Source organism: Panthera pardus, unplaced genomic scaffold (assembly GCF_024362965.1).
Source record: "Panthera pardus isolate Hobbes unplaced genomic scaffold, ASM2436296v1 HiC_scaffold_10, whole genome shotgun sequence".
NCBI lineage: Eukaryota > Metazoa > Chordata > Mammalia > Carnivora > Felidae > Panthera > Panthera pardus.
In genome coordinates, this window is record NW_026526655.1 from 38,334,619 (window position 1) to 38,357,880 (window position 23,262).

General features: G+C 40.0%; 1 protein-coding gene across 10 annotated transcripts in view; it reads left to right on the forward strand.

Annotated features, from left to right (window-relative positions):
* The window catches only part of ANKRD44 (ankyrin repeat domain 44), a 324,230-nt gene that overhangs the window by 282,124 nt on the left and 18,844 nt on the right, over positions 1–23,262 (forward strand). For all 10 annotated transcript variants that reach the window (XM_019428337.2, XM_019428342.2, XM_019428339.2 and 7 more), the window contains exons 18-22: positions 8,666–8,867; positions 13,404–13,491; positions 14,520–14,637; positions 16,285–16,501; positions 20,316–20,403. In XM_019428337.2, coding sequence (XP_019283882.1) covers positions 8,666–8,867; positions 13,404–13,491; positions 14,520–14,637; positions 16,285–16,501; positions 20,316–20,403 — 713 coding nt within the window. The remainder of the gene's footprint in view (positions 1–8,665; positions 8,868–13,403; positions 13,492–14,519; positions 14,638–16,284; positions 16,502–20,315; positions 20,404–23,262) is intronic.

Here is a 23,262-nt window from a genome sequence, read left to right on the forward strand (position 1 = left end):
TTTTCTCCCCCCAAAGAATTATTGTTGAGTGCTTACAGTGTGCCAGTTGCTCTGCTAAGGTCTGTGAGTTTCTGGGTCCTGTAAAGTCAGGGTGCTGTGTTATCCCTGGAGAGAACGGGGCATCTGGCAGCTCTGTACTTGGAGGGGCCTCGGAAGTACACCCAGAGAGGAGGTCCCAGCCACCAGTCTTCCCTTTAGCAATTCGCCTGGTCATGGTTTTCCCACCTGTAAATTCAAAGGAGTAAGTTAAGGACCCCCACACCCTTTCTAATTTGTAGATTTATTTAATTGTTTGTTGTATGATCTTGGCCAAGAACTGAACTTCCTGTGTCTCAATTTCCTCACCCATAATATGCGACAATAACAGGGGCGCCTGACTGGCTCATTCGGTTAAGCGTCCAACTTTGGCTCAGTTCATGATCTCATGGTCCGTGAGTTTGAGCCCTGGGTCGGGCTCTGTGCTGACAGCTCGGAGCCTGGAGCCTGTTTCAGATTCTGTGTTGCGCTCTCTCTCTGCCTCTCTCCTGCTCTCTCTCTCTCTCTCTCTCTCAAAAATAAACATTAAAAAAAATAAAAAATTAAATAAGCGGACAATAGCAGTACCTCTGTCGTAAGGCCATTGTGGGGATGACGTGTGTTAATGCGTTAAAGTGGTTAGAACAGTGCCTGGCACATATGTGCTTTCAGCTAAGCTTCATCCTCATTAACGCTAACATATCATTATTTCATTTGACATACACTCACTGTGTGTATGCTAAGCACCTGTTCTGGGAGCTGGGGAGGTTGCAATAAACAAAGCCCAGCCTCTGTAGAGTTTCTAGTCTAGGAGAGAAATAGGCAAGTAAATATTTAACATGACACATGGTGTGAAGTGCTACCAATGGGATCAGTGAGACAACACTGAGGCGACAGGCGAAGCTCTACTTTGCATAGCATAGAATCTCACATTTGGACAAGAGACCTTAAGAGCTACCCATGTTGATATCATGTGACAGAAGAGTGTTCTGGGCAGAAGTACAGAGTCCTTGGGTTAAGAGCATGCTCGGCATGGTCCCAGAACAGCAGGGAGGCGACATGGCTGGAGCAGAGTAGAAAGGGAGTGGTGTAGGCGATGGTGTCCGACATGTCGTGGAGGAGGTGAGGAATCAGGGGAGGGCCTTGTACTCCCTGGTAAGAACTTCAACTGTTACTCTGAGCAAGTTAGAAAACCATTTGGAGGGATTTGAAGAGATAGATGATATGATACGACTTTTGTTTGAAAAGGATTATTTCAGCTTCTGTGTGGGGTATACATTGTAAGGGAAGAAAAACAGAAGCTAGACAACCAGGATGTAATGATGGTGATGATGTCTTTGACCAGGGTGATAGCAGTGGATTAATTCTAAAACTCTGTTATTCTTGCCTGCTAACACCTTTTTAAAAATTATTATATGCTTCAAGAATCCTATAAGTATGCCCATCACCCTCTCCAGGGGCCTCGGTGGCAATTAACTTGATAAAAATCCAAGGCACATTATTTCTTCTGGGGATGCATTCTAGCAGTGAAATCACACCAGATGCCCCCAAACCTTGACTGTCACAAGAAACCTGACCTGCGTTGAGTTACTATTTCCTGGCTGAATGACTCAAGTCTCCAGGGTTACCAACCCAGTGAATTTCATAAACATTTCATCCACTTGAAAAAATTAAATCAAGAAACAAGGCTATGCAAATGAAAGCCTCCAGCTGTCAAGATTTCCAGATGGACCCATTGTTTCGTGGATTCTGTTGAGATGCCAGATTCTTTCTCCTCATTGCCCTCAGTTCCTATCTAAAAAGTTCAAAGAAATTAATCATATTTAAGACATATTTAAAGTTACCTAATGCATTTTTTAATAAAGACATTTCATAAAACAAACTTAAAATGTTTGATTGCTACCTCTAGTGAAGACTTTAACTGAGTTATCTATTGAAAGCCAAAATATTACATGCTTTTTGAACCGACATATTTGTTCTTTTATGTGATTCCTTCCTCATTTATTTCAGAAATTATTGGTGAAACTGCCTACTAAATACCTGGATTAGGATGGAAATAGAAAGAAAGAGGGCAATTTTCATCATGTACTGCTGACATGAGAAAGGTTTCCTTTCCTGCCTACTTGAGCCTCCTTAAAACAGTTTAAAGCTTTATTATATACTTTTGTGTGTGTGTACTCCAAGAACCATATACCTGCCCAAAGACATAATCATGCATTTAACCATAAAACAGAATTCCATGTTACATGGTAGTTTGTTTCTAGGGTTAAACTCTAGAGTGTGGAAGTAAGTGAAATTTCTTGTATAATCAAAGTCACTTTATTATTCCTTTTAAATTGCCATTTAAGTTTAGTATACGTAGTTTTATGTCTTCAGTTCTGTGGGGTAATGTTTTTGCATGCTAAAATTCAAAAGCTGCTAGCTAGACTAGGTGAAGAAATGAAAGGAATTTTATAGGTAAATCTGGCCTTTCAACCATTCCGTAAGAGAATTTGAAATGCCTGATACAGAACAAAGTATGGGTTGGGATTCTGAAGCTTTCCTAATTACCAACAGGGCCACTTCATCTTTTTTTAAAAATATTAAGCCTCTAAATTTAACACAGACTGATGGATTTATTTTTTGTTGTGAGGATTAAAGAAGAAAGCGTGGGGATAAGTTTAGCACCTAACCCAAGCGCCTTGCAGGGTGACTCTACTGTACTGAACAGCATCGATTCCTTCACACTGGCTTCCTTCCTACTACTTTTCTCTTTCCCCTATGTCTTCTCTCTATTAAATCGAAATACGTTAGCCATCATGTTTTGCAGATACGCCTGCAATTTATAAGTTGCCGATTCTATTTCCTAGGCTAAGTCATGTTGATGGAAATTAAAATGTTTACTGTCTTTGTCATAATAATAATTGGCACTGAAGGGACCAGCATTTGCAAATGACATCTAGGCCCTGCTGTGATCTACAGGGATTCATTTCCCTTTGGTGTGAAGTCAGGATTTCCACATAAGCTGAATCAGTTGCTACTATTACAGTTTAAAATAAGAAGTGTTATGCAAAATTTGTTTTCAAATAAGTCACAGGTAAGTCTAGAGTAAAATGAGATAGACTGATTTATACCCTGATGTAGATGTTGCTAGTACCACAGATTTTACAGGATAGGTCTTCCCAAGTTGGCTTAAAATCACCCGTGGCCTGAGTCGATAATGGCTGAGTTGAAACTGGGTTGTGGGTATATAAGAATTCATAAACTATCCTCTCTTTGTCTAAGTTTCAAACTTCCCATAATAAAGAAGTAAAGAAACATACACCTTTTGGCCTTGTTGCACCCTTTCCATAGGAGCTCATGAAAAGCCCACAGCTCAGGCTCTGGGGTCCAATTGGCCTGTCTTTGAATCTCAGCTGTCCCATGTAAGGCTGAGTGACCATGGAAAGGCTGGATTGTTACCTTCTGCCCTTCTGTGCCCCTGTCAGTAAAATGGGGATAACGGTAGTATCCAAATCAGCAGTTGTTTTGACAATTAAATGAGGTGCTACATGTCCAGCACGGCCTGACACACAACAAGAGCTCAGTAGAAGTTAGCTATTGCTTCACAATTCAGATTAGACTAAACGGTTTACAATCCTATGCAGTTATGGTTTGCACAGCAAGCACAGATTACAAACATGGACATATAGGAAATTATTTCCCTGTCTCAAGAAAGGCAGTATGTGTAGTAAAAGAACAATAGTCGAGAAGTTAGCCCCAGGGTGTGCCTTCTTGCCTCATAGTTCTGTGCAAGTCACTTTACCTCTGTGTTAAGCCTTCTAGAGAGGGGGTCAAGGTTTCTGATCCAATATTTGTTCTTCACCTCTTTGTGCCGTTACACGTAGAGACAAAAGTATTTTGTTTAAAAGCCAATTCAGTGGAATTACTGGGAAAAATTATAAGACATTGCTGAACAGCATAGATTTTAGTGGTCACAGCTCTGGGTTTCAAATTCTAGCTTTGTCACTTAATAGCTAAGTGACCTTGGATGAATTAATTTACGTTGCTTGTTTTGTTTTTTCATCAATGAAAAGAACGTTTGCATAGGCAAATAGCTGCTATTTTAAAAATATATTCCTACCACTAATACCAATAAATGAAAATAACATCCATTAAATTAATTCATTTATTCATCAAATAATTGTGGAGTGTGTACTATGCACTAGGCATGATTTAGGATAGAACAGTGAGCAATACGCATGAAGTGCCTTCAATCACAGGTAATAAACCAATGGATAAGTAATAGATATCAAATGGTAATAAGTGCTATAAAGATAAAATAAAGCAGGATAAGTGGGATGGAGAATGTCCGGTAGTATGCTGAGGTGGAGGGTGGAGGGCTGTGCTTTGGCTCTGGAAAGCATCCAGGTAAGGTGATATTTGAAGGAGAAGTACCAGGAGAACCATGTGGCCCTCTGGAGGAAGAGCTTTCCAGATAGAGGAAATAGAAAGTACAGATGTAAGGGTGCCTGGCTGGCTCAGTCAGAGGAGCATGCAACTCTTGATCTCCAGGTTGTGAGTTCAAGCCCCACGTTGTGTGGAGAGATTACTAGAGAAAAAAAAAAAAAAAACTTAAAAAAAAAAAGTACACGGGCACCTGGGTCTCTCAGTGGGTTGAGCGTCTGACTCTCGGTTTCAGCTCAAGTCATGATCTCACATTTTGTGGGTTCAAGCCCTGCATCAGGCCCCACTGCTGTCAGCCCAAAGCCTGCATGGGATCCTCTCTCTCCCTCTCTCTACCTGTCCCCCATTTATGGACATGTTCTCTCTCTGTCTCTCAAAATAGATAAATAAACTTAAAAAATAATAAATACATGAATTTAAAAAAATTTTAAGAGTACAAATGCAATAGCCCAGAGGAGGAAATGCATGTATTTAACCATGGGGTAGGAGGTGGGGTTAGTGTGGTTGAACAGAGTGAGTGAGGGGTCATGCTGATGATCAGGGTAGAAGGAGCCCTAATCCTGGGGTGCCTGGGTAGCTCAGTCGATTAAGTGTCAGACTTCAGCTTCAGCTCATGATCTCACCATTAGTGGGTTTGAGCCCCACATCGGGCTCTGTGCTGACAGCTCAGAGCCTGGAGCCTGCTTCGGATTCTATGTTTCCCTCTCTGTCTCTGCCCCTGCCCCACCTGTGTGCGTTCACATGCACATGTGCTCTCTCTCTCAAAAGTAAATATTTAAAAACAAAAAAGACTGGTTGTTACTTAAAAACAAAGAAGAAGAAGAAGAAGGTGGACTAATCCTAAGGGGCCTGAATGGTCATGGAAAGTTTTGGATTTTATGATCAAGGAGGGAAGAAGCCATTGACTAGTTTTCATCAAGGAGTGATATGTCCAACTTGGGTTTTAAGAGATTTCATCTGGAGACCATGTCAAGAATAGATTGCAGTGGGGCAAAGATGGAAAGAAAGTGTTTGCCATCATCCTGGCCAAAGAGAATGGCCCTATGGTGAGAACTGGGTTAATTCTGGATATAATTTTAGAGATGATCATGGATTGAGGGTTGCCACATGACACCTGTTTGTGAATTAGAACAGAGGTGTAGGGGGTTGGGGATAGATGTTTTCCTGCCAGGTGCCTGAGAACCTGAGGACAACTCTGTTTGTTGAGCAAAAGGTGTCCCTTCCTCTCAGCAGATGCATCCCCGTTCCCGGGCATGGCAAAGCTGGGATCAGGAGGAAGAGGCTATCCTTCAACACACACTGGCGCCAGCGTCCCAGGGCCCTTGTATAGGGCTACAACCCTGGTCTTAAGAGGGAAGACAAAGATGACCCCAAAGTTTTGGGCCTGAGCAATTAGAAGTATAGAGTTGCCATTTGCTGCAATGGAGGAGCATGAGAGGCATATATTCAAGTGGAAAGATCAATAGGCAGTTGAATATATAAGTTTAGAAGTGAGGGGTGCCTGAGTGGCTCATTTGGCCTCTGATCTTGATTTAGGCTCAGGTCATGATCTCACGGGTCATAAGTTCAAACCCCGCGTGGGGCTCTGTGTCCATTGTGCAGAGCCTGCTTGGGATTCTCTCTTTCTCCCTCTCTACTTTTCTCCTACTCATGCTCTCTCTCTCTCTCTCTCTCACAAAAATGCATACATAAACTTAAAAAAACACAAGTTTGGAAGTAAAAGAAGTTAGAAGTGGATATAAATTTGAAATTCATTAGCATATGAATTATTATACTGCATATTATAGGTAAGATATGTCTAATACATAACATAATAGCCACAATCATTCACAAAAGTAATATAAAGAAAAAGTATTAAAACTTAAAAATTAAGTACTCTTAAATTCTGTGGGTCCTTTTATGTTCAGTTTTTGGTATTGTTATGAACATATACTTAGGAAAACAACTCAAGTGACTCTTAAAAAGGTAAGATGAAGTAAATCCATATTCTCCTTGCTTTACCTCCCTTTTCTAGAGGTAGCCAGCATTAACAGTTGCTTTTGTGTTTTTCTAAGATTTTCTATGAATATAGAAATATACATAGATATAGATATGTGTATATTTGGATATGTTTGCTTTTTATATGAATGAGGTCATGTTATATGTGCTATCTGCAGCTTACAGTTTTTAAAAAAGTTTTTGATAGATTTTGTCAAGTCTCCTCAAATGTCGTACTATATATACTCCCAGCAACAGAGCATAGATTGCTTTTTTCACCAGGTCTTAACAAATACTGGACATAACCAACCTTTTTTTTTTTTTTTCAAGTTTATTTATTTTGAGAGAGAGAGAGAAAGCAAGGGAGGAGCAGAGAGAGAGAGGGAGAGAGAGCGAATTCCAAGCTGCCGCACTGTCAGCACAGAACTAGCGTGGGGCTTGATCTCACGGTTTGTGAGATTACAACCTAAGCCAAAATCAAGAGTCTGATGCTTAACTGACTGAGCCACCCAGGTGCCCCTGGACATGACCAAACTTAATCATTGTCAAGCTGGTAGTTGAAAAATAATACCTGAAAAAAATTATGTATTTTCTCCATATATTCACTGGCCTTTCATATTTCTTTTTCTGGGAGCTGTCTTTTCATGCCCTTTGTACATTTTCCTAAGTTTTAAAATGCTTTGTAAGAGGGGCGCCTGGGTGGCTCAGTTGGTTGAGTGTGTGACGTTGGCTCAGGTCATGATTTCCCAGTTTGTGGGTTCGAGCCCCACGTCAGGCTCTGTGTTGACAGCTCACAGCCTGGAGCCTGCTTCGGATTTTGTCTCATTCTATCTCTGCCCCTCCACTGCTCATCTCTGTCTCTCAAAAATAAATAAATGCAAAAAAAATTTTTTTAATGGTTTGTAAGAGCTTTTTATGTATTAGAGATATTGATCTTTTGTCTGTGCTAAGCCCTTTTTCAAATTCATTGTGCCTTGAGCAATTGCTGCAGTGGGAAAACAAAAAGTGCTGCTGACATAAGAGGGGACTCTGGCTGCTGAAAACCCCTGGAGGCAGATTATTCCTGTATCTCCTTCTTTACTTCCTTGTCCCCCGTCTTTCCCCTTCCTATCCTTATCCCTCTTCTCTCTTTTACTTCCAATGTCCTCAGCCTTGTGTGTGCATATACAATTTTTTACCTTGTAGACTTAATGAAAATTATCCCTCAGTCTTTTAATTTTGTGTTTTAGTAATGTGAAGCTTCTTAACCTAACATGGCATAGGACCTCATAATAGGTCTGAACTTGGTGCTGGTACATGAAATACATTTCCATAATTGTGTCTGTGTTTTCATTATAATCAATGGGAGAAGTAAAGGAGATAGGAGGAAGCATCGACTGGGTACAAGATAGGATGGGGAAGCCTGTGTGATTTTATTCTTTCTATCTTCCATGGGAGGTGACTTTTATTGCTCTCATTTTTATAAATGAGAAAACAAACCCTAAGTGAAATTCAGAAACTTGCCAAGGGTCCCCTGCTTAGAAATTAAAATGCCGGTGGGGTGCCTGGGTGACTGAGTCGGTTAAGCGTCCACCTTCAGCTCAGGTCATGATCTCACAGCTCAGGAGTTTGAGCCCCTCATCAGACTCTGCTGACAACTCAGAGCCTGGAGCTTGCTTCAGATTCTGTATCTCCCTCTCTTTCTTCCCCTCCCCCCATCTTGCACTCTGTCTCTCTCTCTCTCTCTCTCTCTCTCAAAAATAAACATTAACAAAACAGAAATTAAAATGTTGGACTGCAACAGGTCAGTATGCTTCTGTTGAATTACCAAGTCTGCATTGTTTTCAGTGATTTTTTTTTCCCCCAGGTTTAACAGAAAAGTATCCTGAAAAAATATTCTAATTGTGTTATTATGTTTAGGACTGAACTGATAGAATTAATGTATTAATTCATTCAGCTGCTTGTCTATATTATATTATTAGATTGATAGATATGAATATAAGAATACATTAATACATTTAGTACGTTTGGAACAAATTATTTGACAAACAAGAAAGAACATGAAGAAATTCATATGTACCAGTGAGGCTTGTGCATTATCATTTTTCAGTCTCTCTGGTTTGCCTGTTTCAATAATTATCCCAAGCATCTTTCATATGTGCTCTTTGCAGGGGTCTTCAACTGTGACCTTGGAGGCTTAGCCCCTCATGTGGGTTGTTGTGGGATTGGAAGTGAGTGAGCATTTGTGTCATTGGTCTCTTCTTTGCAGGCCTACAACGGGCACCACCAAGCCTTGGAAGTCCTTCTGCAGTCGCTGGTGGACCTGGACATCAGGGATGAGAAAGGCCGCACCGCTCTGGACCTGGCTGCCTTTAAGGGACACACAGAATGCGTGGAAGCACTTATCAATCAGGGCGCATCCATCTTTGTGAAAGACAATGTAACCAAAAGAACCCCACTTCATGCCTCAGGTGGGTCTTGCCATGAGTCTGGTTACTGTAGTTTTACGGCCCACTTATAAGTCCAAGTAAAAGGATGGCAGCATCTTCTTGCATCCCAACTTTAAAAGTATCAGTTTTCTTTCTACATCAAATATGCCTCCAGTCTTCCAAAACGCTTTTGGTCTACTGCCCACTTGGAGATGATTAGTGTTTTATGGCCAGGTAGGCTCTGGCCTTCTTCTTTTAGAGAACAGTTTTAGGTTCACAGCAAAATTGAGAGGAAGCTACAGAGATTGTCTATGCACTTCCTGTCTCCCCCCACATAGCCTTCCCCATTATCAGTATCCCTTACCAGAGTCATACACTTATTACAGTTGATAAACCTACATTGACCCATCATAATCATCCAGAGTCCATAGTTTACATTAGGGTCCACGCGTTATACATTCTATGAATTTGGACAAATGTATGATGGCATGCATCCAGCATTATAGTATCATATAAAGTATGATATTGTAAATACTGCCCTAAAAACCCTCTGCACTCTTTTTGGCCTTCTTAACTCAGAAGGGAGTTCAGAACCTTGGCCAATGGCTATCACAAAAATTTCTAAACGGGAGGCAAGGTGTAATGTGATCTTCAAATGAGTTACATAGACAAAATCACACAGCATTTTAAAGCATAAAATTAATGATATTTCTGGGCTGTTTCATAAAAGGTGTCATCAGACAGCATCAGTCTGCCAGTCTAAACGATGCTTCTTAGCTTCTGCTCTAATTCTTGATGCATCAGGTAAAATAAATAAAGACTTTACATCAGGTAACAATAAAGACTCTTAAAAAGTATATGCATATATATAAAAAAGTAAGTAATTTGCCTTTCTATTGGAGATTTTTCTCCAATATACATAAAATAAAACTCTGCCAAGACATTTCTGGCTACATACACAGATAGAAAGGTAATGTGGAAGAATCTCTAGCTCCGCTAAGACATAAATTCCTTTGAAGTCAGGAATTCAAGGATATCAGCCTTTGATCAGAATAGTAGATATTGTCTTTTTTTTTTAATTCATTTATTTTGAGAAAGAGAGAGAGAGTCTACACATGTCCACATGCATGCACACATGAGCAAGCAGTGGGGGGACAGAGAGAGAGAGAGAAAGGGAGAGAGAGAATCCCAAGCAGGCTTTGCACTGTCAGCACAGAGACTGATGCGGGGCTTGACTTCACAAACCATGAGATCATGACCTGAGCCAAAATCAAGAGTTGGATGCTTAACCAACTGAGCCACCAGGCACCCCGATATTGTCTTATGAAGAGAAATAACTATCGTACTCAGACCATGAAATAATGGGTTGATTGAAAAATAAAAGAGTAAAGACAGTTTTTCAAAAGACTTTATAATTCTTGTTATTTGGAAAAATGTTAGATCTTGTGGCACTATTTCTATATATATCCCTGAATTTCCAAACCACTGAAGAAAATCAATATGGAGATTGAAAAATTATGGTGTTACCTAATTATCTGGAAATGATTGCTCCTGGAAGAATTTTTAGCCATGAGATCAGTAATGGATGGTACGGTTATAAATTATACATTCTAATTTCCCATCACATTTAGTCTTTTTGGTATTTTTGGTAATAATGTAAAGTATCATTACAAAGTTTGGTATTCTAGGCATTCTTGGTATTATTACAAAGTTCATATTTAGATCTCTTTTTTTTTAGTTTAATTTTATATTTTTAAATTTATATCCAAGTTAGCATATAGTGCAACAATGATTTCAGGAGTAGATTCCTTAATGCCCCTTACCCATTTAGCCCATCCTCCCTCCTACAACCCCTCCAGTAACTCTCTGTTTGTTCTCCATATTTAAGAGTCTCTTCTGTTTTGTCCCCCTCCCTGCTTTTATATTATTTTTGCTTCTCTTCCCCTATGCTCATCTGTTTTGTATCTTAAAGTCCTCATATGAGTGAAGTCATATGATATTTGTGTTTCTCTGACTAATTTAGCTTAGCAGAATACCCTCTAGTTCTATCCACATAGTTGCAAATGGTAGCTCTCCTTTTTAAAGATTAGTTGTCTATTATTCACGGCAAACATCATGCTTTAGTTACCATGTACAGTACTTCCTGACAATTACAAAAGGCCTATTTTTATTGTGGAAAATTGTCCTTGTTAACAGGTAAACAGTGAAGGATAATCATTGTCACTCATTTGCCACTGTGACATAGGTTGTGGTCCAATGGAGCCCCCTCGTGGTCGAGACCACTCAATCCTTTTGGATTTCCCTCAGGTCATTCATTAAAAAGATACAGGCCGTCATTTGACTCTATTCTCCACAAAATGTCTGCTGTGCAGAAGCTTTCGCTTGTGCTTCCAGAATCTTTTCCAACTCATTTGAGAGGCCAATTGTTTTTTGTTTCAAATCCTGGGAGTACTGTGAGAGGCGGGAGCCAGGATGGATATTAGAGGTTTTGGCACAGATCGTTGCATTGACAGTTGTGGCCTTTGAGCAGTATGAAAAATGGCTGTCACTCACAGCCAGGGAGAGGCTGAGCTAGTCTGGGACAAAGCTGGAGTTGGCAGGCACAACTGAAGGAGATGTTAGCATCTTTTTGCTAGAAGGCAACTGGGGAAAACATAGTGTATGGGAAGCCAATAAGAATTCTGGTTTGGCGACACTTTTACACTAGAGGGGAATTATAATTACCTGAGGGCTATTAGCTAAGTTCAAAAGTATACCACCCTACCCTCTGCCAAAAAAAGCACACCACTGTAGAAATTGGTTTGTTCTCCAGCATACTGGGCGAGTGATGTGAACTTAGATAATTTTATTGTCTTTTTCTCTTTGGCCAAAAATCAGATGTCTTTGGAACTATTATGATTATGAGTATTTAATGAATAGTAAATTGATATAGAAAGAGGAATCCATCAAAATATACCTGTACCTTCATGAACCCATTGTCTATAGTGTGTAGCAATCATTTCTCTGCTGATCATTTCCTTTTAAGCATACATTAAATTCTTGCCTATTTTACCAGTGGTAATAGGTTTAATGTAATTTTTAAAACAAAAAACAAAACAACAGCAACAGCAGTAGATTGCCTGTACATCCAATCCCCAAAATTTCCTCCTGAGATACATAAATGGAACATTGCTGAATGAGCTGAATGCAGTGGTCTACAAAATGTGGGCATTATTCCTGTAGTTAATTTGTGTTGTGTCAATGAATGGAAGCTAATTCTAATATGCATTGTCCCTGAAAAATATGTCGTTAAGTTAGCATTCTCTCACGACTGGCATGCAATAAAAAGAACTGTAAAATGCAGCTCTTAGAAGAGCCTTTATCAACCTAACATAGCTGCATCTATTCCCTTCTCTCTCCACAGCCATAATGCGGTAAATGCAATGTGTCTTATAGTGTTCTCATTGTTCAGAGAAGAGAGGAGGTCACATTTAGAATTTTAAACATATTTGTTCTCATCATACTCCCTCAGTGGAAACCCATGTCTTTTGTAAGGCTGTGGGTTCCACTCAACAACCTGGAGGAAAGTACCTTAGCCCAGTAGATTATCCTTCCAGGAGGCTTGCTTCCCAGCCCCAGGGGGGCACCACCACTCCCCAGAGTAGAATCTTGCCTGGTGCACACAGGGGTGAGATCTGGTTATTTGGGCCCAGCGGGTCAAGGCCCAGTGGACAGCCCACCTTTGGTCAGCTGGGAGAGAAGAAGAAGGGGCAAGGCGGTTGCTAGAGTCACAGCTCAGCCAGGGAAGGAACTGAGGGGCCAAGGGGACAGGCAGGTGGCAGCCATGGAAGCCAGTGTAAGAGACCTTGGAAGACTTATAAACCTAGGGCAGAAGTTTGAGGAACTCTGGGACAGAGCTGTCTTCCGGCCACAGAAGGCGCATCCCTGAATCCCCTGGGAGCCTCTAGTCAATCAAGGAGCAGTGACCCCAGGGCTGGGTACCTTTCCAGTTTGAGGCTTTAAGTCACCACAAATCAACTGAATGATTGTTCTTGTCTACCTATAAATGTGAAGTCTAGGAGAAAACAGGCAGGACCTGTTTGCATCTCCTTTCCTCCCTTCCTCTGATCCCCTTTGCCCTCCTCCCCTCCCATCCTGTTCTACTCTCCTGTTTTCCGTCCTCTCCCTTCTTCCTTCTTTTTAAAAAGCGCTAGAGGCAGGCTGGACATGGGATTATATAGAATTGGGTAACTCTCTTCAAGGAACACAAAAGATAGTTAGCTGAAAATTGAGGAGAGGATATCAGTCCCATACAAGGAGGGAAGAAAGGACATCATTTTTAAGGAACACACTCTCAATGCAAGACCAGGAAAATGGTAGGTGAGGACCAACGTACCCTAATGGAAAGAAAGGGAAGCTGAATCGACTAGTAACAAACATTGGAGCGTGATGTGCCCAGCAGCTAGCACCAGCTGGAAACCTGAGGTATCTGTCAGCAGCAGTTGAAAACCACTGATTTGAAGTCTAAATAAATTTCACTTTGGAAGGATACGTGTAGTGCTGGTCTGCTAAAAAAATGTCCCTTATTTTCCTTTTCAGTAATTAATGGTCATACACTGTGTTTGCGGCTATTACTAGAAATTGCAGACAACCCAGAAGCAATTGACGTGAAAGATGCCAAAGGACAGTAAGTCTTTTTAAATCTGGCCTGGGGTTGACATTTCAATCACAATAGGTAACTGGTTAATTCTTTAAACAGTTAGGAGGGCAGTTTGAAGTATATATTTGGGTGAAATTAATAGTTGAAAGCCCAAGAATAATGAAGGGCCTTTGTGCTAAAGTATATACCCAAGAAAAGTATGGGGTGGGGGCTGTGTACCTTGATGAAAAAGAGCCAACTTTTGTGGCCATGTGTCCTGGGCTTTCTTTAATTTGTTTCTTCTTTGTATCCATTTTTACCCTCGTCTGAAGCTGCTGCATTCCCATTTTTTTAATTAATAATGAGAACATGACAGACCTCAAGAGGTTATCGCTATCATTAAAAAAAATCCTTCATAATTTTGTCCTTTCGGAGTTTGTTTTTCCAAAGTATTTTCCCTCTGTTAGCCTATTCCCCCACCTAATCTTCTCTTACAGATAGGAAATGCAAAGCCAAAAACAAAGCACTAGTGACTCACTCCAGACCAATGAATTAGTGTCAGAGTTCAAACCAGAACCTCACTTCCTGGGCCCCAACACTTTGTTTTTAACTCTAGATTTGTCAGAATTTTCTTTAAGGCAGTGAAGTTTTGATCAAATAAAATCTTGAGCAGACGTCCAACATAGGAAACTATGAAAGTGGAACTGCAATGCTAGAAGTAAGAGGGTCTCCTCCATAGACACACTCCCTCCTCAGTATTTGGCGAATGCTACATGGGTTTGAAAATGATGGGATTAACATGAACCTTGTGAGAAGCAACCCTGTCCGCCCTCTATTGATCATTCCACTGACACCATTCCACATGGCCTTTAGAGACCAGAGGTAGAGCATATAGCTTGTTCCATGGACCTACGGCAAACTGGGGACCCTCAGAAAATATTAAGCAGTTGTTAAGGGGAGAGGGGAGGGGGGGAGAGAGAAGGAAGAGAGAGGTGTTTTCCCTCAGGAAATGATGTGGTTTGGGTTTTTTTTCCCCCAATCTTCTTTTCAAAAGCCTAATTTATTTCTCTCCCTAGAACCCCACTGATGCTTGCAGTAGCATATGGCCACATTGATGCTGTTTCATTGTTGCTTGAAAAGGAAGCAAATGTAGATGCTGTTGACATCATGGGCTGCACAGCTTTACACAGAGGGGTATGCACATCTTCCTCAGCTTTAGTAAAGCAATTTTGTAGTGAGCTTGTTTCCTCTTCTTTGCCCCCATATGAATTTTTAGTAAAAACATTATTTTCGAAGATAACTAATAAAAGTCAGTGAAAAGGAAATTACAGGGGTGCCTGGCTGGCTCAGTCAGTACACCATGCGACTCTTGATCGCAGGGTCATGAATTGGAGCCCCACGTCGAGTGTAGAGATTACAAAAAAAAAAAAGAGAGAAGAAATTACAAAATCTTTTGCAAAGGTAAAATAATGGGAGGTACTCTTAGATCCTGCTCTTCAGATTTCATGTTAGATTATGATAATAGATACATGAACACCTGCTGTTGATAGAATTGATTCTGTTTTATGATTATATGCAAATCATACAAAATTTGCAAAAAAAAAAAAAAAAAGTAAACCTTAAGGAAGAAAATCACAATCACCAGCAATTCTACCTCCTGGAGATAACCACTTTTTAGTAAATATATCCCCATTCTTTTTTGCTGTAATGTGCATTTGTTTTGAATTTTAAAAAGAGAGAATACTGATGATGTTATTTGGAACATGCTTTTTTTTTTCTAAGTAGATCAAGGACTTTTTTTCCATGTCACTAAATATTTTTTTCTTTTTCTTTGTTTAAATGTTTTTATTTAGGGAGGGGGACAGAGAGGGAGAGACAGACTCCTAAGCAGGCTTCATGCTGAGAGACACGGGGCTTGAACTCACGTACCATGAGATCATGACTTGAGCTGAAATCAAGAGTCAGACGCTTAACTGACTAAGCCATCCAGGCACCCCTCCATGTCACTAAGTATTTTTCTGCCGCATTATTTTAATCCTCCATTTTGCTTAGGAGGTATAATTTATTGTAGTGATTACCTAGTTTTCAGTAGCCATGCTATTTCTAATTGTTCTTTTTTACAAATGTGGGCCCATTCTCCACCTAAAATATGTATTCTGTGACAATTTCCCACCTGAAATACGTATCCTGCTGAAATATGTATCCTTGGATGATTCCTCATACATATCTGCTAAAATTTTTTTAATGCGTGTCAAATAAACTAAATGAAACAAAAACAAATTATGAAATTGCTATTTGGGGATGGTGCTAAACACTATGATAAATGAAAAGAATAAGAACTCTAAGTGGTTAATATCATAATCGTAGTTCTTATTTTTTGAATACTTCCTGTGGTCCGTGTCACAGGCTGGGAGCCTTTACATACCTCACGAGGCCTCACAACAACCTCCGAGTCATTATGACTATTCCTGCTTATAGGTGGATAAAGTGAGGCACAGAAAGGCAGATTGATTTGTCCAAGTGTCGTAAGTGGGAGCCAGGATTTAACTTGCACCTTCCTGAATCTGAAGCTAGTATTTTCCACTATATCACGCTACCTTTCAAGTTTATGTTTGGAGAGTCAAGAGATGTTTCTGAAGCGCTAGTGCTCACAGACTTCTCCGTTAGGAATCTTGCTGGGGTTGTGCTGCCTCTTCCCTCCGCAGTAGGGCAGAGTCTGCTTGCCTTAAGGCCCAAGTGTATGTCCACTTACTCTGAGCCCAGCCTCACCTAGCCCTGCTTTGCTTCCTGCATCTCTGCCCTTCTGAGATGTGTTTTGTGTTTTTAATTGCAATGCCTCAGATTATGACAGGCCACGAGGAATGTGTGCAAATGCTGCTGGAACAAGAAGTGTCGATTCTCTGTAAAGATTCCAGAGGGAGGACACCCCTGCACTACGCGGCGGCTCGTGGCCATGCCACATGGCTGAGCGAGCTGCTCCAGATGGCACTTTCCGAGGAGGACTGTTCTTTCAAAGATAACCAAGGCTACACGCCACTGCACTGGGCTTGTTACAATGGTGAGTTGATTGTCCTTGGACTGTTTCCAGTAGACTTCCTGCCTGCCCGGTACCACTGTGGTCTCAGTGGAAGTGAGAACATAGTGTAACATTGTAAACCATGGTTTCCAATCTTTCTATATCTAAGATACCCTTTTCCCCCTTCATGACTACCATGATGCCCTAATGCAGTAAAAATTCACTTTCCTCTTTTTTTTTAATTAAAAAATTTTTCTTGATGTATATTATTTATTTTTGAGAAAGAGAGAGAGAGCACAAGTGGTGAGGGTTAGAGAGAGAGGGAGACACAGAATCTGAAGCAGGCTCCAGGCTCCAAGCTGTCAGCCCAGAGACCAATGCAGGACTTGAACTCACCAACTGTGAGATCGTGCCCTGAGCCGAAGTCGGATATTTAACCAACTGAGCCACCCAGGCACATCCACTTTCCTCCTTTTTGTTAACCTCTAACATGTAACTCCTATTCAGAGCTTTGGATGAACTGAAAGAACTAGTTTTAATCAGGGTTTCTGGTTTACATGAGATAACCAGAGATCCTACAAGGAATTAAAATAATAAAGCTAAAAAAGCAAACAAAAAAATATGATTGTAATAATCTGTCACAATTGACCACTAGTAGATGCGTGATTTATTTTTTTGGCATTTCTTTTTATGTCTTATATCCCCTATTTATTTAGTAGCACTTGTTATTTGGGAGATTTTTAAAATTTTATTTCACTTATTTGAGTAAAAAAGGAAAATGCATACTAACTGTAACATATCAAAAATACTGAAGTGCCTAAGTAAAATTGTCTCCATTTCCAAATTTACTTTCTGATGTAATTTGGTGTATATATATTTCATAATTTTCCCTTGAGAATAATAAATAAATACAATTATATATGCACCTATTTTTAAAAACTAGAATCATAGAGCAAATATTATGTAACTTTTTTGTCACTATTTACTTAACTTTCCATTGCAGATACTCTGACGAGTCAATATGTATCACTATACATTGATCTTTTTAATAGTTGTATATTTTGTACCACATAGCTGGATAGATACAGGCATGTGTGAGTGTGTATACCAGAATCTATTATTTATTCATACCATATCCTTGTTGACGAACATTCAAATTGTTTTCAGGTTTTTTCCTATTACAAACAATGCTGCAGTGTGTATGTTCATATTATGGTAACTCGAGTTCTGTCAGATGTCCCCAAAAGTGAAATTGTTGATAAGAGGGCATACATGCCCTAAAATTTTTTAATTTTAGTAAATTATACCATATTACTTGGCAAAAAGAGTATAAAGATTTATTACTCCATCAAACGTGTATATAAAACTTACTATCTTCTTAAGCCTCTGCCAGCCCAAGATAGTATGTCTTTTTTTTTAATTTTTGTCAGTTTGAAGGGCAAGAAACAGATATTTTTCAATTTGTGTTTCTCTGATAGTGTATTTATTTATGTATTTGTATTTCCTTTTCCAGACGAAGAAAGTGTCCTCTTCTGGACATTACCTTTTTCATCTGTTGCTCATTTTTCCCTACTGAGTTGTTTATCATTTCTCATAGTGTTTGCGGAAGTACCTTGTGTTAGAAATATGAATTCTCCATTTGTTATGTGTGTTGCATTTGTCTTTGTTCCTTGTTTATGATATCTTTTTGATGCAGAGATTTTGAACTTTAAATGGTTGAATCTATCAAATTTTTTTCTTTTATTGCATCTAAGTTTCCAGTCTTGCTTAAGCAGGTCTTTCACCCCTAAGTGTATGTGGATATTTGCCCATGTGTTTCTTACTCAACTCCTATAATTTTATTTTTCCATTTTTAATTCTTCTATTAAATTTTTCACTCAAAAACTATGATTATTAGGTCCAGAAAGGTTTTTGGGTGCCCTGATATATCAACGTAAGACCTTTCATTATGGTTTCATTAGAGTCCTCCTTTTTTCAGTGGTTCCGACTTTGGTGAGAGCCACATTTTGCTGCTTGTTCGACTTGATTTTGCTCCTTCCCTGCCATTGGTGGATTGTGATTTTTTTCTCTCTACTAATGGATGAGAGCTCCCTAACCCCCATCTGAATCAAGCTGTGAGATCTCTCTGGCACTGGAAAACCTACAGGAAGGGGGAAGACATAAGAGTGCTGATTATAGACCGCATAATTTAGACTGGAGTGGGATAGTGTGGGAATGGCAGGTGCCTCTGTTCTTGGGCCCATCCAGGTGCAAGGAGGGAAGGGGGAGACCCTCTCCTGAGCAATCACCTTGCCAGTGCAGCCTTTCAAATCTGAGATTCAAGCTCTCATTTTCCTAGAATCCCCTCCACTGAGCACTTAGAATATTGAAAGTTGTACAGGGGTCCTCAGTCCTCCCCACACAGATCTGAAATTGGGATTCACATAGTCTTCAAGGAATGGTAGATGTAGGTGCTGCATGAAGCTAGGTCCTTTGGGGGGAGTCATACTAATAGAGGGAAGCCCCTCTTCCCAGCACTTCAACAGTATCTAGGGTGGTTTGAGTGAGGGTTGGATATAGTTGGAAAGCTAAACAGTATAACTTGAATAAAGTTAGGCGATTTTATATTCATCACTTCATATGCTTCTTCATCCTAAAAACTGTTTCACCTTTTCTCTCTAGAGGTGCAAGAAAGGTTTGGCTTGCATTTTAACACTTAAAATTAGACACATCTATATAATTCTGAGGTGGACCATAAAAGAACTCTAATTTAGCACTAAGTTTAACCAAGAAGAGGTTCAGGAGAACAATCTATATTCCAAAGCCAAATAACTTTGCCTTCAACAATTGTACCTGGTCTCACAAAACACATATAGGTCCTTTATCAGCTGAAAACTCCATCATCCTGTGACCTAGGTAGGACAGGCATTACTAGTCTGATATTTTATATATGGGAAACTGAGGCTTACAAATCCCAAGTGAGTTGCCTAAGTCAGGTAACAAGTAAGCTGACAGAACTAGGGCCTTACTCAACTCAAATTCAGTTGATTTAGAAACTACTTGTTGGGGTGCCTGGGTGGCTCAGTCGGTTCCAAGCAGCTGACTTCGGCTCAGGTCATGATCTCGCAGTCTGTGAGTTCAAGCCCCGCATCAGGCTCTGTGCTGACAGCTCAGAGCCTGGAGCCTGTTTCAGATTCTGTGTCTCCCTCTCTCTGACCATCCCCCGTTCATGCTTTGTCTCTCTCTGTCTCAAAAATAAATAAAAACGTTAAAAAAATTTTTAAAAAAAAGAAACTACTTGTCATTTTGCTGAAAATAATTCCTCATATTCATTCCTCTACTTATTAAAAAAAATACTTATTGGGTACATACTATTTGCTGGGAACTGATCTTGGTGCTGTATTAAGCACATGTGTAGTATTTTATAGTCAAAGCCCTTTTTCACCTGCATTATCTCAAATACTAAATTCTATCAATCACATCTTCTTTCCTGAATTAGGTTGCATAATTGTAAGTGAACCTATTCGTGAGGGTGAAAGGATAATTTCCTATGGTAAATATGGTCAACAGCTATGTCAGACATCTGACAAGAGCTGAGGATGATATAGAATCCATTCCGCTTGCAAATGAGGTCTCTTCTTTATCTCTTTCTCTCCACCAGAACATATGGCCTTCACTGTTTCATTATGTCTCAGAACACCTGTGAGCATAGTTCATAACATTTTGGCATTTTGTGAATTTTATTCCATGGAGAATGAACATGCAGCCAATTCAGGAGAATTCAGTCGAATTCAATACTTAATGAAAAAAAAAAATAGATTGCGTTGAACAAAATTTCTTTCTGGGAAACTCCCTAAATTCTTTTGATTCCTTGCAGGTAATGAAAACTGTATAGAGGTACTTTTGGAGCAAAAATGTTTTCGAACATTTATCGGTAATCCCTTTACTCCACTGCACTGTGCAATGTAAGTAGAAATGCTGGAAGTTAATGGTGTTCCTTTAATCCTTTTAACTACATGCAAAGAAATTGCCTTTTAGGGAAGAGATGGGCTTTTAGACTAGAGATAAGACCAATATATTCCATTTTGCTGCTCATGGCAAATAGGTCTGATAGCAAAGTGTGGTCCCTAGTGTTAATGATTTTCCAGGAGCTTTTTGTAGAGTGCCCAGGTTTCCAGGGGGCTCACATATCACCAGAGGGAAACTACCTGAAAGGTAATGGGTGACTGCTAACAGGCACGTTACACACACACCAGGTGAAGAGTTCTTTAGATGTACCAAACTCTAAAAATAAGTTGGGGTTAGAAACAATGTACCTATGGATGAATGGAAAGACATTTTATAGCAGGAAGACTTTTTATATATTGTAATTCTCCATTCTTCATAGGTTGTAAATTCTTTTTTGATGAATGTAATTTTTTCTGCCATGTCATAGTATGAATGTTTAGAGAATACAGTGACTGTAAGTCCAACTACCACAGTCAGCCTGGAGGATCATGGTCACCTGGGGCCTGTGTTTACCCAGGGGTTCGTATTCACCTGGGAAATGATGGTCAGCCTAGGGACCCAAGACTTGGGAGTGCTTTGTCTATGCATTTCTGTGTGCTTCACATGCAGCTGGGTCATTTGATTGAAAGATATTGGAGGCATAAAATGACTCCATAAAGAAAGGGCAAGGAATAAAGAGTAGGGGTGATTTTAAATTTGAAGGAAGCATTTCTTTGTCACTTTGGTATCCCCCCAAAACCTAACATGATGCCTTGTATAAGTGGTATGCAGTAAACACCTTCCTGGATGTAGGGGTTCTGAAGACATGCTGGGAATACAGAACGTGTGCCATTCAAATGGTTAAAATGATTAAAGAAGACATTTGAAGTGATACAAACAATCTTTATTTTGCACTTCATGAAGCAGACTGTCTGCACTTTGAAGTTCAGAGAACTGCAGTTCAGAGAACTGCAAAATGGGGCGGAAAACAGGAAGCTTTTACAGAATAAAAAATCGGGAACAAGGAAGAGAAGGAATAAAAATGCCTGATTAGTGGGGCACCTGGGTGGCTCAGTCAGTTGAGCGTCCAACTTTGGCTCAGGTTGTGATCTCACGGTTTGTGGGTTCGAGCTCCACATAGGGCTCACTGCTATCAGCACAGTGATCCTCTGTCTCTCTGCCCCTCCCCCATTCATGCTCCCCCACTCTCAAAAATAAATTAACATTAAAAAAAAAAAACCTGATTACCTAGGGTTACAAATCTGAGGTATCATAGGAATGGAGCAATCACCCATATACCTTGGTGATTATTAATTGGTTAACTAGATGGTCTTTTCTCTGGGAAGATGGAACATTTATAAGAACATGAAATGTAAAAGTTTTGTTTTGCTGATGTTGTTTCCCAGGACCAGTGGTGCCTCGTCTACTAAGGAAAGGTTAATGTGAGATCAATTTGACAGTTCTTCCTCCTCCCTTTGATCAACCTCTGGCCAACCAAGAGGTCTGAGCAAAGGTGATGTTGAAAGCTATTCTCAGTTACCATTGTCTCTTTGGGTGTCAGTATATATTTCACAGGAGGAACTGATGTCAGGCTTACAGTCTAGTTGGAGGGAGACTATTTGTTAGCTTATGGTTGCACACACGCATCTAAAAACCTTGAGAGAACAACATACCAGGAGCAATAGACCAGGAAGATAATTATTAATAGTAAAAGTATTCCTTGGGAATGCAAGCTGGTGCAGCCACTCTGGAACACAGTATGGAGGTTCCTCAAAAAACTAAAAATAGAACTACCCTACGACCCAGCAATTGCACTACTAGGCATTTATCCAAGAGACACAGGTGTGCTGTTTTGAAGGGACACATGCACCCCCATGTTTATAGCAGCACTATCAACAATAGCCAACGTATGGAAAGAGCCCAAATGGCCATTGATGGATGAATGGATAAAGAAGATGTGATATATATATATATATACAACGGAGTATTACTCGGCAATCTAAAAGAATGAAGTCTGGCCATTTGCAACTATGTGGATGGAACTGGAGGGTATTATGCTAAGTGAAATTAGTCAGTCAGAGAAAGACAAATATCATATGACTTCACTCATATGAGGACTTTAAGAGACAAAACAAATGAACATAAGGGAAGGGAAACAAAAATAATATAAAAACAGGGAGGGGGACAAAGCATAAGAGACTCATAAATATGAAGAGTAAACTGAGGGTTACTGGAGGGTTGTGGGGGGGGGATGGGCTAAATGGGTAAGGGGCACTAAGGAGTCTACTCCTGAAATCATTGTTGCACTATATGCTAACTAATTTGGATGTAAATTTTAAAAAATAAAAAATTAAATTAAAAATAAAAATAAGAAAAAAGTATTCCTAAGATTTGCAGGACATTCCTGAAACAGGGTCCCCATGAACCAAACCAACTAGAATCAAACCAAGAAATGGTCCCAAAGAGGGGATACTTCTTTAAGCCAGTTGGCCTGTTAGTGTGTCTTGTATAACCGTGTTTCCACTTCCCTAGAAGTGTTATCCAGCAAGCTTGTTCTAGAGAAACCGAGACATTAGAAATCAGGAGAAAGTTTTTGATGGACAGAACCACAGGGTCACCAGTATTATAGCAAATCCAACAGTAAGTTGAGAGTTTGATTACCCTCCTTTGCAGTGGCCTGACATATGTGAGTGATGGCATTCTCTTTCTAGGCCAGCTCAAGGTGAGAGGTGGACACACGAATCATAAAGACCTTCATGGTATAATAATTAGGGAAAAAATGGCCAGAGAGGGAAAGAGGAATGGAGAGAAATGTTCTTGATCCAACATCTTCGGAG